Source organism: Bolinopsis microptera, chromosome 8 (genome assembly GCF_026151205.1).
Source record: "Bolinopsis microptera isolate Bmic1 chromosome 8, MBARI_Bmic_1.0, whole genome shotgun sequence".
In the NCBI taxonomy this organism is placed as follows: Eukaryota; Metazoa; Ctenophora; class Tentaculata; order Lobata; family Bolinopsidae; genus Bolinopsis; species Bolinopsis microptera.
In genome coordinates this window covers 3,998,802-4,015,044 of record NC_087079.1, presented here as the reverse complement: position 1 = coordinate 4,015,044, position 16,243 = coordinate 3,998,802, and the positions used below count along the sequence as shown (strand labels likewise).

The 16,243-nt window shown below is 36.9% G+C and overlaps 3 protein-coding genes across 3 annotated transcripts in view; all 3 read left to right on the top strand.

Moving 5' to 3' along the window:
- Nucleotides 1-16,243, top strand: part of LOC134819316 (diphthine methyltransferase homolog) — a 75,920-nt gene that overhangs the window by 31,737 nt on the left and 27,940 nt on the right. The gene's annotated exons all lie outside the window — the stretch shown is intronic.
- The window catches only part of LOC134819315 (transmembrane protein 64-like), a 106,233-nt gene that overhangs the window by 64,672 nt on the left and 25,318 nt on the right, over nt 1-16,243 (top strand). The window lies entirely within an intron of this gene.
- LOC134819314 (queuine tRNA-ribosyltransferase accessory subunit 2-like) overlaps nt 1-16,243 on the top strand; it is a 50,176-nt gene that overhangs the window by 31,752 nt on the left and 2,181 nt on the right. The window contains exons 2-4 of the mRNA XM_063829206.1: nt 14,981-15,139; nt 15,289-15,471; nt 15,891-16,011. Coding sequence (XP_063685276.1) covers nt 14,983-15,139; nt 15,289-15,471; nt 15,891-16,011 — 461 coding nt within the window. The 5' untranslated portion in view covers nt 14,981-14,982. The remainder of the gene's footprint in view (nt 1-14,980; nt 15,140-15,288; nt 15,472-15,890; nt 16,012-16,243) is intronic.

Below are 16,243 nucleotides of genomic sequence, written 5' to 3'. Positions count from 1 at the left end.
GAGATATTGAGATTGATAATCGAAAGATATGTACATGTGATTATACGATATTTGAGGAAAGGTTTAATTTAAAAGTTGTTCCTTCATTTCATATATTTTTCGAAGCAACCATCATAAAGGGTGGCCCTCGAGTAACTGCCCGCATTGCCCACAACCAACCCTGTAATACTTGGCGCAGTTCGTTTCAGAGTTGCACACAAATTTCATGGATTACTAATATGGGTCAAACTTAGATTCCCTAAGGTTTCGTACAATTTTTTTAACGGCCAGGTAGCGTAGTTGGTTAATCATCGGATTTGTAATCGTGAGATTGCGAGTTGGAAACCCACTGCCTGCCTAGTCGTGGGGTGAGTGTCGTCGACATTCAGCTAAAGATCCTGAGTGGTCTATGCAGCCCCCCGGTATACTCAGCCGAATATTCGAGAAATCGTGTGTGAGGGTTAAATGAGAAGCTGTCCATTGCAGCGAAGTCTCGGGCGAAGAAAGTATGGTACACAGTACACACTACCTTAACCGTCACTGGCCTAATTAAATCCTTCGGCTTCCTGTAATTGGCTAGTTACACTTGTGTAACAATGTGGCTGTTGGAATACTCCGAAGTAAAATAAGTGTGAGATAAAAATTACAGTGGGTTTGGCGTGCCTCACATCTCTTTCAATATTTCGTCATGAGGGCCCTTTAAGCTAGGAACTCTAAATGTTTCAAGGTACCTTTGGTTAGATAAATGTAAAGTGATTAGTTAAAACTTGCCTGATCATTGAAAAACCTGCCGGAATCTCATCATATATCAGCAGCTAGTCACTTACGGGCTACGGCTTATGTGCAACAATGAGCCTCATTAGGCTGTACCAAGCGTGTGAGAGATATGGCGATCAGCTCCTAAATTGAATTTTATATAAATTTATGGTTTTAGAATGTTTTAGTACGATTAGATGAATTAGATTTTTTAAATATTATTCTTTATACTTCAGATGATTAAAATGATGTCATTAAATCATTTCATTGACTTTGTTTTGGGGTTTGTCTTCCTTGCTTTTCTGTAGGACAACATCACAACTTGGTAGAAATTTGCGATCCACTCTGTATAATCTTGAAATTCCTCTTTTATTTGCCCATTTATTTGCATATGTTTCGTTCTTACAGTTCTAATAATGTATTTATATTTTTGAATATTTGATTGATTTTACCCAGGAACAATGGCTCCGAACGTGAGTGTACCAATGAATTTTGGTATCCGGTTACTGGACTCTCCAACCCACAGTACCCTGGAACTAAAGGCAAGTCAGGGGGCAGTGATACCAGCCAGTTCAGTGATCCTATCTTTCAACAGTCCCGTGATAGATCACATGACCACAACCCTTCATCTGACCAGTGTGGATATGGAGGAGTTCAGTGAGGATGCTGTGAGATATTTTATAGATGCTGCTTACTCGGGAGAGAGTCCACCAATATCTAGAGTTCTCTTTAGAGATATCAACAAATTAGCTAACGTGTTTGAAATGTCATGGCTGGCTACAAAATGTGTTGAACAGTTCACAGATATTGCAGCAAATATTCATGATTCCTCCTATGAACACCTTTTCTTTCTGTTTGAAGAAGCTGCTTTTGTCCTGTCCAATCTGAAATCTCGAGAAATGGTTGAGATAGCTTTGACTAAGATCCAATCCCTGAATGGACGACAAGATTTTATTAGCAGATACTTGGAAAACATGTCTTATCTGACTTGCAAACAGCTGGACTTGATCATAGAACTGGCTGGAACTAAGGTTGAGTTTGTTGTTAAACCTTTAACTGAACAACTTACAGCGAGTTTGTGTAAAGGAGAAACAGTTGTACCTGCTAACTGTAAATATCTTCTTGAGAACTGTGAGTTGTATTCATGTCATCAGAACAACATTGTCATCTTTGAACAACTGTTTGATTCACTCGAAAGATTAGCTGTTGGCTCATATGAACATATGAATTGGGTATTTCAACTTCTCAGAAAGTCACTTAGAAAAGGAGAGCTTTCTCCTCTAAAGCACGTAGATTTAGTTCCACGTGAAGACATTCGTGCAATTCCGAACTTGTTCCACACTTTAGATTGCAGTATAACACTTGATGAAGTTGTTGATTGGTTGGGTAAATCAGAGCAAGTAACTAACTTGATAATGTTTTTTGAGGGATTGTGGACTTGGATGTGGAGGAATAAAGAGTTTACAGTAGAAAGCTCTCCTCATCGGTTGCAAACAATCTATAAAGTCAAAGAAAACAGGAAGTGGAATCGGATTATGGATCATTGGTTAAACTTTGACAGACATAACTTTCACAAAAGTAGTTTTTTCGGGATTATCAAAGCTGATCGCAGATTTTGCTGCTCCGCATACGAAAAGGATCGATGGATTTCTCTGGACGGTCAAGTACATTCTTTTTCAGGTGGCCAGTATTCAAGCATCCGTTCTTTATTTGAAAAGGAAGCGAAAGTGGCGCTCGTTTGTTCAACTACAGTGAATAATTGCTCTAACCCAGGAAAATGTGGATTTATTCTAAAAAAATTTCCTGCTAAAGACGGGGCAAACATTAAACTATGTACGGATCCTAATGATTATTCTGAGATAATACATTACCATGAGGAGTTTCAAGCTAAAGATATGCACTTTTCTATGTATACGATGTTCAAGAATAAATTAACTAACGTTCCATTAAGCTGGTGTGGTAGACCAGAATTCAAAAGCGGAAAGGTATGTTGGAATTTACCTTCAGATATGAACTGTACACTCGGAATTTGGATTGTACACTTATTAATTTCATTGAAAGATGACAATGCGTCCGGTACCTAGACGGGTTCAATTTTGTTCTCAGAAGCATGGTTTATAGCGTAAATTATTAGTTTAATTAACCGGGAATGATATACTTTACAATACTTATGTATATTTTTTAATGATCAGTAATATCTTTGTGAAATTAAGATGAGTAAATAATAGGCAAATAGTCTAGTATTATAATTCAATGTAAGTGCGGGGGGGGGGGGGGGGGGTCCAACCCGATTTCCGATATGAGGGTTGATGAGGCCAAAATCGGAATCGGAATGATCGGAAAATCGGGTTGGACCCCCCCCCCCCCCCAACTGCGCACATAATCTACATACCAGTTAACAAAGAGCATCATTAGGCTGTACCAAGTGTGTCAGAGAGAGAGAGAGAGATTACGATCAGCTCTTAATCTGAATTTAACGTGAATTTATGGTTTTAGAACGTTTTAGTACGATTTTTATGGTTTTAGAATGTTTAGTACGGTTAAATGAATTAGATTTTTGAAATAAATGTTTATATTTCAGATGATTACAATGATGTCATAAAATTTTTTCATTGCCTTTGTTTTTCAGTTTTGTCTTCCTCATTTTTCCGCAAGACAACATCATACAATGGTACAAATTCATTCAGTATAATCTTGAAAGTCCTTTTTTTGCCGATTTATTTGCATATGTTTTGCAGCAAAACACATATATAAATAAATCGGCATATTCGACAATATAAATCAATTATTAGAATAATAGGAGCAAAACTTTTCATCGGACTATAGTTCTAATAATGTATTTATATTTTTGAATATTTTATTGATTCAACCCAGGAACAATGGCTCCGAATGTGAGTGTACCAATGAATTTTGGTATCCGGTTACTGGACTCTCCAACCCACAGTACTCTGGAACTAAAGGCAAGTAAGGGGGCAGTGATACCAGCCAGTTCAGTGATCCTATCTTTCAACAGTCCCGTGATAGATCACATGACCACAACTCTTCATCTGACTAGTGTGGATATTAGCTAATGCGTTTGAAATGTCATGGCTGGCTTCAAGATGTGTTGAACACTTTGCTGATATTGCTGCAGCTATTGAAGAACCTTCTTATGAAGATTTCTTCTTTTTGTTTGAAGAAGCTGCTTTTATACTGACTAAGCTTAAATCTCGAGAAATGGTTCAAATAGCTTTGAACAATTTTCAGGGATATTGTTATTTTATTGATTTTACTTTACATCTTTTACTGTTTGAATTGGGAATTAATAATGTTGTACTTGTTAATCAAATGCATAATTTATAATTTTTGCTGTAGACATTTAATGGTAAATACCTCACATTACACACTGAACATGAAGAGAATGAAAATATTGAAGGCTTATCCTCTGTACTGCATTGTTTACAAGAGAGATAGAGCGAAGATATTCAGTTATTTCTGATTCCGTAAATTATATTTTTGTTTTTTTATATTTTCATAAATCCTAGCATGTTCTCATTGTCTTTCAATGCAATCATTGGCCAGTAAGCAATTTTGTATTGTCTTTTCTGGTAAATTCGGATTGAATTTTTGATGAACTAGACAATATGATACTTATATCACTACTTTTACCGACAAATTTATTATGCGATTTTTTGTTTAAAATGGAGGTGCAGTGTTTACTTGGAACAGTTTTAAAACAATCAAATGTACTTAATTTTTTTTAAATACTGCATAATATAAAGATACAATATTTTCAACAATGCCTATGACTGGAATTACAGAGGATACACTGGTAATTTTATCATAGTGTATTCTTACCTAAGCCAGCCGAACCTTACTGATCGAACTAGTAGTTTTCAATCTTGTCACTATTATATATATTGCTATTGGCTTGGTTTATTCTAATTTTCTTCACTCAGGAACAATGGCCCCGAACGTGAGTGTACCAATGAATTTTGGTATCCGGTTACTGGACTCTCCAACACACAGTACCCTGGAACTAAAGGCAAGTGAGGGGGCAGTGATACCAGCCAGTTCAGTGATCCTATCTTTCAACAGTCCCGTGATAGATCACATGACCACAACTCTTCATCTGACCAGTGTGGATATGGAGGAGTTCAGTGAGGATGCTGTGAGATATTTTATAGATGCTGCCTACTCGGGAGAGAGTCCACCAATATCTAGAGTTCTCTTTAGAGATATCAATAAATTAGCTAACGTGTTTGAAATGTCATGGCTGGCTACAAGATGTGTTGAACAGTTTGCTGATATTGCATTAGATATCAAAGGACCTTCTTATGAAGATTTCTTCTTTCTGTTTGAAGAAGCTGCTTTTGTGCTGACTAATCTCAAATCTCGAAAAATGGTTGAGATAGCTTTCACAAAGATTCAATCCCTGAATGGACAACCAGATTTTATTAGCAGATACTTGGAAAACTTGTCCTATCTGTCTTGTCGACAGCTGGACTTGATCATAGAACTGGTTGGAACTAAAGTTGAGTTTGTTGTTAAACCTTTAACAGAACAACTTACAGCAAGTTTGTCTAAAGGAGAAACAGTTGTACCTGCTAACTGTAAATATCTTCTTGAGAACTGTGAATTGTATTTATGTCATCAGAACAACATTAAGATGTTTGAACAACTGTTTGATGTATTGGAGAAAATAACTAAAGAATCGTTCACTGAAACAAAGTGGACTCTACAACTAATTCGGAAGTCTGTCGTAAAGCGAAAAAGACAATCTAAATCTTTAGTTGATTCCAATACCTCCACAGATTGTTTGGAGGATGTTAACGTTATACCAAACTTGTTCCACACAATAGACTGCAGTATGACATTTGATGAAGTTATTGATTGGTTAGGTAAATCAGAGCAAGTTACTAACTTGATGATGTTTTTTGAGGGATTGTGGACTTGGATGTGGAAGAATAATAATTTTAGAGTAGAATTCTCTCCTCAGCTGCTGCAATCAATTTACGAAATCAAAGAAATCAGAAAATGGAATCGTTTTTGTCAGTACTGGTTGAACTACGATATTCACGAGTTTAACGAAAGTAGTTTTTTCGGGATTATCAAAGCTGATTGTAGATTTTGCTCCTCCCCCGGATACGAAAAGGATCGATGGATTTCTCTGAACGGTCAAAATCATTCTCTTTCAGGTGGCCAGTATTCAAGCATCCTTTCTTTATTCGAAAAGGAAGCGAAAGTGGCGCTCGAATGTTCAACTACAGTGAATAATTGCTCTAAACCAGGAAAATGTGGATTTATTCTAAAAACAGTTCCTGCTAAAGATGGAGCAAACATTAAACTATGTACTGACCCTATTGATTATTCTGACAAGATACATTACCACGAGGAGTTTCAAGCTAAAAATATGCACATTTCTATTTTTACAACTGACAAGAAGTTTACAAACCTTCCTTTAAGCTGGTGTGGTAGACCAGAATTCAAAAGCGGACAGGTATGTTGGAATGTTCCTTCAGATATGGACTATACACAAGGAAAATGGACTATACATTTATTGATTTCATTGAGAGATGACAAGTTGTAGGGTACCTAGATGGGTCCAATTTTGTTTTCACTCGCATGGTTTATAGTGTAAATTATAATTTAATTGACCAGGAATGGTTTACTTTATCATTCTTATTCATATTTTTATCTGATATAAGAAAAATCTATGTGAAATCAAGAGGAGTAATCAATAGGTAAATAGTATGGTATAGTTCAATCCACATTGAATGTAACTGCACGCATAATCTATAATGATAAATATCTTGATAAGCTAGATATTGTTCTGTACTAACACACGATTATTCGATATCAGGGGAGAGGTTTTAATTTAAAATTTTTTGTTTCACTATATTCCGAATTCCGAAATAACCATCATACAGCTAGGTAAGGGTGGCCCAGAAGTGACTGTTCACAATTCTTGTCAGAATTGCACAACTATTTCATTGATTACAGTTAATGCTTGAGTTATGACCATTAAAATACCTTTGGGACACTCTGTACTCAGAATTAATGGGTAGAAATTAAAGGCTAATTACTAAAGCATGAGGTGTGGACAAATTCTCCGAGCATTTCATCTTAAAGGTTTATTTGAGTAAGACAACTTAAACGCATAATTCAATAATTGATTACCGAATCTAACATCTACTATTTAAAAAATAAGAAATATGTGGATTATAGTCCGACCATAGAACTGTCTTCTCCAAAGCATTCCATAAGTGAAGCTTTACAAGATCCGTCAGGACAAGGTGTAAGTGTGTCTCCAGAATATCCTCCATTCCTCCCCCTCGTCTACACAAGTCCCGCAGGTCTTCTGGCAGTATTTCTCCGCTAGAAGGTTATTTTGACACCACTCCTCCTTGCAGCCGTACTTGAAGCTGTTCTGACAAGTCTGGTCACATGTTCCACAGGTCGTCTCACACTTGGTATCTGCTATTATGTCGTTTGAGCACCAGCTCGTTTTACACTCATATTTAGGGCACACACAGGAAAGATCGCATATGTAACCGCATATTATGTCTTACGGCACACTCCCTCTGCGATCTTGCCGATATGGAAGTATCTTTTATAGATACTGGAAAATCGTTTGATATCCGTACTCTCCGCTTCAGATCCAGCTCCCTCATACTCCTTAGCAGGATAAGTGTACAGAAATAGCTCATAGAGCGCAAGGAGAGCTAGGTTATCTATCAGTATCAAGTTACAGGAATGTCAAGGCAGTATCTACTCAAGTTCAGGAATTCCGTTAGGATGTAGTCAGTAGTAGATTAACTTTCATTGTAATATTGTAGATAGAGGAGGAATCGAGTAGAATGTTATATTTGTGTTGGCTAGTTGAGATTGGAATTGAGACGTGGATGGCTGAAGTACTACGTTGTTCCTTTAACTCTTTAATATGATTCTCCATTGGGTTGGTGAGACCGCTCTCTGATATTTGGTGAGGAAAGTGCACCACTTTAATGCCCTTGCATGTGACTGATGACCCATCTATTTCATCAAGCCTATCCTGTATGTGCGAACAGTATTTTTGGTGATTCAGTAGTCATGGACGCAGGACTTTAAGATCAATCTACAATTTATAAATTTGAATTTTTGATTAGAAAAGGGACTACTAAGGTAAATTTATCTGCACCGCTTTGTTGGCCAGTATCAACTCCATTTTTTGGACTTTGGTCGCTTATACGGCCTAAGCGGTATACAAATAAAGCGTTATTATTATTATTATTATATCATTCACAAGTTCACGGGGGTTCGGTTGGGGATATAATCATTGCAAGGCATGGGTTACATCACCAAAATGGTTTGTTTATTGAAAATTTCATGATCAGTGAATGGTATGATAACAATTATTGTTTGTTTTATAAATGAGAATTATTTGCTTTAACTGCACAATCGTTTTTAAAAGACTATCTCTGTGAGTTAATTCTGAAATTCTGGAAGAAAGGTCAATAATATTTTGTCGTTTTCTTTAACTTCGTCCATCATTTACAGTACAAATCCTGCCCTGCCATTTAATTATTTTCATAGTTTTGATTCATTCTAACTTTCATGACATAGGTAGCAGCTACATATTACAATGGCTCCGAATGTGAGTGTACCAATGAATTTTGGTATCCGGTTACTGGACTCTCCAACCCACAGTACCCTGGAACTAAAGGCAAGTAAGGGGGCAGTGATACCAGCCAGTTCAGTGATCCTATCTTTCAACAGTCCCGTGATAGATCACATGACCACAACTCTTCATCTGACCAGTGTGGATATGGAGGAGTTCAGTGAGGATGCTGTGAGATATTTTATAGATGCTGCCTACTCGGGAGAGAGTCCACCAATATCTAGAGTTCTCTTTAGAGATATCAACAAATTAGCTAACGTGTTTGAAATGTCATGGCTGGCTACAAGATGTGTTGAACAGTTTGCTGATATTGCTGCAGCTATCAAAGGACCTTCTTATGAAGATTTCTTCTTTCTGTTTGAAGAAGCTGCTTTTGTGCTGACTAATCTCAAATCTCGAGAAATGGTTGAGATAGCTTTCACAAAGATTCAATCCCTGAATGGACAGCAAGATTTTATTAGCAGATACTTGGAAAACTTGTCCTATATGTCTTGTCGACAGCTGGACTTGATCATAGAACTGGCCGGAACTAAAGTTGAATTTGTTGTTAAACCTTTAACAGAACAACTTACAGCAAGTTTGTCTAGAAGAGAAATAGTTGTACATGCTAACTGTAAATATCTTCTTGAAAACTGTGAATTGTATCTATGTCATCAGAGAAACATTAAGATGTTTGAACAAATATTTGATGTGCTGGAGAATATTACTAAAGACTCGTTAACTGAAACAAAGTGGACTCTACAACTTCTCCGAAAGTCTGTCGTAAAGCGAGAAAGACAATCTAAATCTTTAGTTGGAACCAGTACCTCCACAGATGCTTTGGGGGACGTTAACGTTGTACCTAACTTGTTCCACACATTAGACTACAGTATGACATTTGATGAAGTTGTTGATTGGTTGGGTAAATCAGAGCAAGTAACCAACTTGATGATGTTTTTTGAGGGATTGTGGACTTGGATGTGGAAGAATAATAATTTTAGAGTAGAAATCTCTCCTCAGCTGCTGCAATCAATTTACAAAATCAAAGAAATCAGAAAATGGGATCGGTTTAGTCAGCACTGGTTGAACTACGATATTCATGAGTTTAACGAAAGTAGTCTTTTCTGGATTATCAAAGCTGATCGTAGATTTTGCTCCTCTGCATACGAAAAAGATCGATGGATTTCTCTGAACGGTCAAAATCATTCTCTTTCAGGTGGCCAGTATTCAAGCATCCTTTCTTTGTTCGAAAAGGAAACGAAAGTGGCGCTCGTTTGTTCAACTACAGTGAATAATTGCTCTAAACCAGGAAAATGTGGATTTATTCTAAAAACAGTTCCTGCTAAAGACGGAGCAAACATTAAACTCTGTACTGACCCTATTGATTATTCTGACAAGATACATTACCATGAGGAGTTTCAAGCTAAAAATATGCACATTTCTATTTTTACAACTGGCACGAAGTTTACAAACCTTCCTTTAAGCTGGTGTGGTAGACCAGAATTCAAAAACGGAAAGGTATGTTGGATTGTGCCTTCAGATATGAACTATACACAAGGAAAATGGACTATACATTTATTGATTTCATTTTTTTTTTTATTAAATACTTTTCAAACTTTACAGAGTACAGCAATTACAACGTATGAAATAAACTCGAATAAATTATTGCCCCCGTCTGTAAAATCTGACGGGAGACCAAACACGGTACTGCACAGTAAAACGTGCCCGCAATTATATGGCCCCGATATGATTTTTAAAAGTGTGAAATAAAATTGTGATAAAATAAATGTGTGGTGAAGAATGTGAAACAGTTCAAATTTATTCAGACGAGGCTGATACACTGTTCTTATCAGAGCTGACAATCTTATTGTTCCTTATGAAATGAACTCTGTTAGGCTCTGCTTTCCTCTTCTCTTTCAATTCCTCCCAGAGCTTCTTGTAAGCTCTCCTTTCTTCCACTGATCTGTCTGGGCAAATGTAGATACTTTTATAGCCCTCTTTTGTGCGTAGTAGTTTCGCTTTTCGCAGCACCTGAGTAACCATATCAGAGCTATTTAGAGATAGTTTAGTAGGTCGTATTAATGTGCCGGCTCTCTTCAAACCAACTCTACAACAGTCACGAAATGAAGGTTTCTCGTTTATCTCACCAAGAACTTCAGCAACTTTGTTTTCTAACTTCTCGCCGTCGGATTCACTTATTCCGTAGATTACGACGTTTCTGCTTCTTTCATCCTTTTCAGCTATTGTCTTAACTGCAGTACAGATCTTCTTTGGCGTAAGAGCAGCTGCACAAGTCTTCTTCAGGGCAGAAGAATATGATTTCATCTCTGTCTGCACAGTTGTTTGGACAGACTTGAGTTCTTCGTCCTTCTTTTCAATGAACTGCTTCTGCAAATCAATGACAGTTTTCTGCTCCGCGATTAATGAAATGTTCTGTTTATCTACTCTCTCCGCAGCCATTTGCAAATGAGGAGCTGCATAACGATTCAAAATGAAGCAAACAGTTTGCAGCCAATCACACAGTTTTTCTTTCGAAACTGATCGCTTGTTCAGGTTTTTCAATACTAGATCTCCGTATTCCTTAACATCCAGTTCATGGCACATTTCATTAAAAACACTGTTTGTAGCTCTCGCTACCTGATCTGCATGTCTGGCACTAAACAGATCATCATTATCGGGGTCATCGACCAAATGCTTCGTATGTTCATGGTATGAGTACTGCATCGTGTATATAATTCCAATGTACAGTTCACAACGATCACACTAAAAGACAAGCACTTCTTATCGCAAGTTACAACAGCTGATAACAGAGCTCGCTATTTGCAACCAAATGTAAAACGACTACACATATGTGAGAGAGATGACAAATTGTAGGGTACCTAGATGGGTCCAATTTTGTTTTCACTCGCATGGTTTATAGTGTAAATTAAAGATTAATTGACCAGGAATGGTTCACTTTATAATTCTTATTCATTTTTTCATCTGATATAAATAATATCTATGTGAAATCAAGAGGAGTAATCAATAGGTAAATAGTATGGTATAGTTCAATCCACATTGAATGTAACTGCACACATAATCTATAACGATAATTATTTTGATAAGCTAGATATTATTCTGTGTTTTTATGTTGAGATATTGAGATTGACAATGGACAAATTTTTACATATTATGATTATACAATATTTGAGGAAAGGTTTAATTTAAAAATGAAAGTTGTTCCTTCGCTCCATATATATTTCGAAGCAACCATCATAAAGGGTGGCTCACAAGTAACTGCCCACATTGCCCACAAGCAACCCTGTAATACTTGGCGCAGTTCGTGTCAGAGTTGCACACAAGTTTCATGGATTACAAATATGGGTCAAACTTAGATTCCCTTAAGGTTTTGTACAATTCTTTTTATTACAGTGGGTGTGGTGCGTCAGCACTCTTTTGCACTATTTCGTCATGGGTGCCCTTTAAGCTAGGAATTCTAAATTTTTCAAGGTTCCTTTTGTTAGATAAATGTAAAGTGAATAGTTAAAATTTGCATGATCATTGAAAAACCTGGCGGAATCTCATTAACAGCTTGTCACTTACGGCTTATCAAGTGCAACAATGAGCCTCATTAGGCTGTACCAAGCGTGTCAGAAAGATGACGATCAGCTCCTAAGCTAAATTTTTTTTTTAGTCTTAGAATGTTTTAGTACGATTAGATGAGTTAGATTTTTGAAATATTAGTATTTAAACTTCAGAGATTACAATATGTCATTAAATATATGTCATTAAATCATATGTCATTAAATCATTTCATTGCCTTTATTCTTCAGTTTTGTCTTTCTTGCTTTTCCGTACCATAGGAGAACATCACAACATGGTAAAATTTGCGATCCATTCAGTTCAATCTTGAAAGTCCTTATTTATTCGCTCATCTATTTTATATGTTTTGCTCTAGTTCTAATAATTTATTTATATTGTTGAATATTTGATTGGTTTAACCCAGGAACAATGGCTCCGAATGTGAGTGTGCCAATGAATTTTGGTATCCGGTTACTGGACTCTCCAACCCACAGTACCCTGGAACTCAAGGCAAGTCAGGGGGCAGTGATACCAGCCAGTTCAGTGATCCTATCTTTCAACAGTCCCGTGATAGATCACATGACCACAACTCTTCATCTGACCAGTGTGGATATGGAGGAGTTCAGTGAGGATGCTGTGAGATATTTTATAGATGCTGCCTACTCGGGAGAGAGTCCACCAATATCTAGAGTTCTCTTTAGAGATATCAACAAATTAGCTAACGTCTTTGAAATGTCATGGCTAGCTACAAGATGTGTTGAACAGTTTGCTGATATTGCTGCAGCTATTAAAGAACCTTCTTATGAAGATTTCTTCTTTTTGTTTGAAGAAGCTGCTTTTGTACTGACCAACCTTAAATCTCGAGAAATGGTAGAAATTGCTTTCACAAAGATTAAATCCCTGAATGGACAACAAGATTTTATTAGCAGATACTTGGAAAACTTGTCCTATCTGACCTGCCAACAGCTGGACTTGATCATAGAACTGGCTGGAACTAAAGTTGAGTTTGTTGTTGAACCTTTAACTGAACAACTTACAGCAAGTTTGTCTAAAGGAGAAACATTTGTACCTGCTAACTGTAAATATCTTCTTGAGAACTGTGAATTGTATTTATGTCATCAGAACAACATTGTCATCTTTGAACAACTGTTTGATTCACTCGAAAGATTAGCTGTTGGCTCGTATAAACATATGAGTTGGGTATTTCAACTTCTCAGAAAGTCACTTAGAAAAGGAGAGCTTTCTCCTCTAAAGCACGCAGATTTAGTTCCACGTGAAGACATTCATGCAATTCCGAACTTGTTCCACACATTAGATTGCAGTATAACATTTGATGAAGTTGTTGATTGGTTGGGTAAATCAGAGCAAGTAACTAACTTGATAATGTTTTTTGAGGGATTGTGGACTTGGATGTGGAAGAATAAGAATTTTAGAGTAGAAATCTCTCCTCAGCTGCTGCAATCAATTTACGAAATCAAAGAAATCAGAAAATGGAATCGGATTATGGATCACTGGTTAAACTTTGACAGACATGACTTTCACAAAAGTAATTTTTTCGGGATTATCAAAGCTGATCGCAGATTTTGCTCCTCCGCATTCGAAAAGGATCGATGGATTTCTCTGGACGGTCAAGTTCATTCTTTTTCAGGTGGCCAGTATTCAAGCATCCATTCTTTATTTGAAAAGGAAGCGAAAGTGGCGCTCGTTTGTTCAACTACAGTGAATAATTGCTCTAAACCAGGAAAATGTGGATTTATTCTAAAAAAAGTTTCTGCTAAAGACGGGGCAAACATTAAACTATGTACGGATCCTAATGATTATTCTGAGATAATACATTACCATGAGGAGTTTCAAGCTAAAGATATGCACTTTTCTATGTATACGATGAAGAATAAATTTACTAACGTTCCATTAAGCTGGTGTGGTAGACCAGAATTCAAAAGCGGAAAGGTATGTTGGAATTTACCTTCAGATATGAACTGTACACAAGGACTATGGATTGTACACTTATTAATTTCATTGTGAGATCACAATGCGTCCGGTACCTAGATAGGTTTAATTTTGTTCTCTGAAGCATGGTTTATTGTGTAAATTATTAGTTTAATTAACCGGGAATGATATACTTTTACAATACTTTGCATATCAGTATAATACAATGTAACGGCGCACATAATATATACCAGTTAACAAAGAGCATCATTAGGCTGTACCAAGTGTGTCAGAGAGAGAGATTACGATCAGCTCTTAATCTGAATTTAACGTGAATCTATGGTTTTAGAACTTTTTTGTACGATTTTTATGGTTTTAGAATGTTTTAGTACGGTTAGATGAATTTAGTATAGTTCTTTATGTAACTGCGCGCATAATCTATAATCTATATACCAGTTAACAAAGAGGCTGTACCAAGTTTGTCAGAGAGGGAGAGGGAGAGGGAGAGGGAGAGGGAGAGGGAGAGGGAGAGGGAGAGGGAGAGGGAGAGGGAGAGGGAGAGGGAGAGGGAGAGGGAGAGGGAGAGGGAGAGGGAGAGGGAGAGGGAGAGGGAGAGGGAGAGGGAGAGGGAGAGGGAGAGGGAGAGGGAGAGGGAGAGGGAGAGGGAGAGGGAGAGGGAGAGGGAGAGGGAGAGGGAGAGGGAGAGGGAGAGGGAGAGGGAGAGGGAGTGCTGGGAGAACCAATTTATATTACAAATAAATCTTTGCTGCCGATTTTTGGACAAAAACTTAGATGAAATAGATCATATCAGGTATCTTTATTTGTCTTTAAAACCCCAGCATTTTCATGAAAGGAATGGTTTTGTAACTGCTAATTATATCTATGTTGTTATTTAAAGTGAAATTTACCAAAATTACTTTACTTGAATTTTTATCGATTCTATAAGATTTTGAAAATAATATGTTACATTGTAATCAACAATTTCTCAATTTCTCTATATTTGTAATCCTATTGATTATTTTATTTTGCCAAAACACAAAAACGTCTTTTCCAGTTGAGTATCAGATTACAATTGCAAGTTATTATCAAAATGATATTTGCTGGCCCTAATTCTAATAAAATCGTTATTGCCTGTAGAGATGATGGTCGCTAAACGATCTCCCGAGAAACAAGATGTAATGTCCTCTAAGAAGCTGAAAGTAGCTGATGATAATGATAACGGTGTTATAAGAAATAAATCTGAGCTTGAGAAATCTCAATCTAAAAAGAAGAATGAGAGTATTCTCATCAATCCAGGTATGGTATTTTTTACTATAAAATTGGTTTTGTAAATTGTGGTATTTTCTAGTAAATACCAAACAATACCAAGCCTGTCTTTCAGTCAACTTTTTCACTGGAATTAACTTTTTCCTAAACCGGTGTCACAAATTCTTTCCCCACTCCAGAACTAGAAGTAAAGGTGGAAGTGGACCAGAAAAGACGGGAGCAGCTGAACTCGAGTGCTAATCTAGTGCGAGTGTTTGCAAGTGAGTGCTTCACTCTGCACTCGCCCAATGTTATCAGTTACACTCACTGTGGGCAGGTTCCTCATATTACTGCTGACCTGTGTTCCTCTGAAGTCAATGGAGGTTCGTGCAAAATGATTATTTTTATAAGGTTTCGTTATTTTGATGATCATAGAATTCAAGATTGGCTATGCTAACTCAGTATCGCTTTATCATCTTTATGATGGAACCCTTGTGCCATCCTCAGTGACCTTAAGTAAGATGGTCATACAAGAAAAGTTCAGTCAAAACAGTAAAATTTGGGTCGCGGAAAGCTGAAATTCGAATATTTCCTACCCGCCTACCGTTAGGACATACTCAATATTTTCATTGCACTGATTAGTTACTGGTAAAATTTTTAGTCAAAACCGCGAAATTTCTTATTTCGGTCAAGGCCTTGCTCTTTACTGATATTCAGTAATGAGATCCTAATGAACTTGAATGTAATACAATCTTGTATCGCTCATCCCCTTTTGTCACTGTGAACATCTCATACGTTTCAGATTTCAGCATCGTCCCCCTACATTCAATATTTAACAGTGTAAAAGTTCTTGGAAAACTTGGCAAAACACTCTCTCAATTTGTTAACACAAAGAATAAGATCATTCTTAATCCTTTTGACAGGTTTGAAAACTGGTAGCTTATTTCGTTATTCATAGTGTTTAAATAATAAATATTCGCAATTAAGAACTTGCTGATTTACTAATCGGTGGATTGTAAATTACTTTCTCTGCAGTTATAAAATATGTCAATTCTGGTGTGGAGGTGAAGCATATTATTTTGAAACCTGACAGAAATTAACCCCAGAATCAATATCAGGTGTCAAAAAAAATGCTCCACGTCCCCACCAGAATCC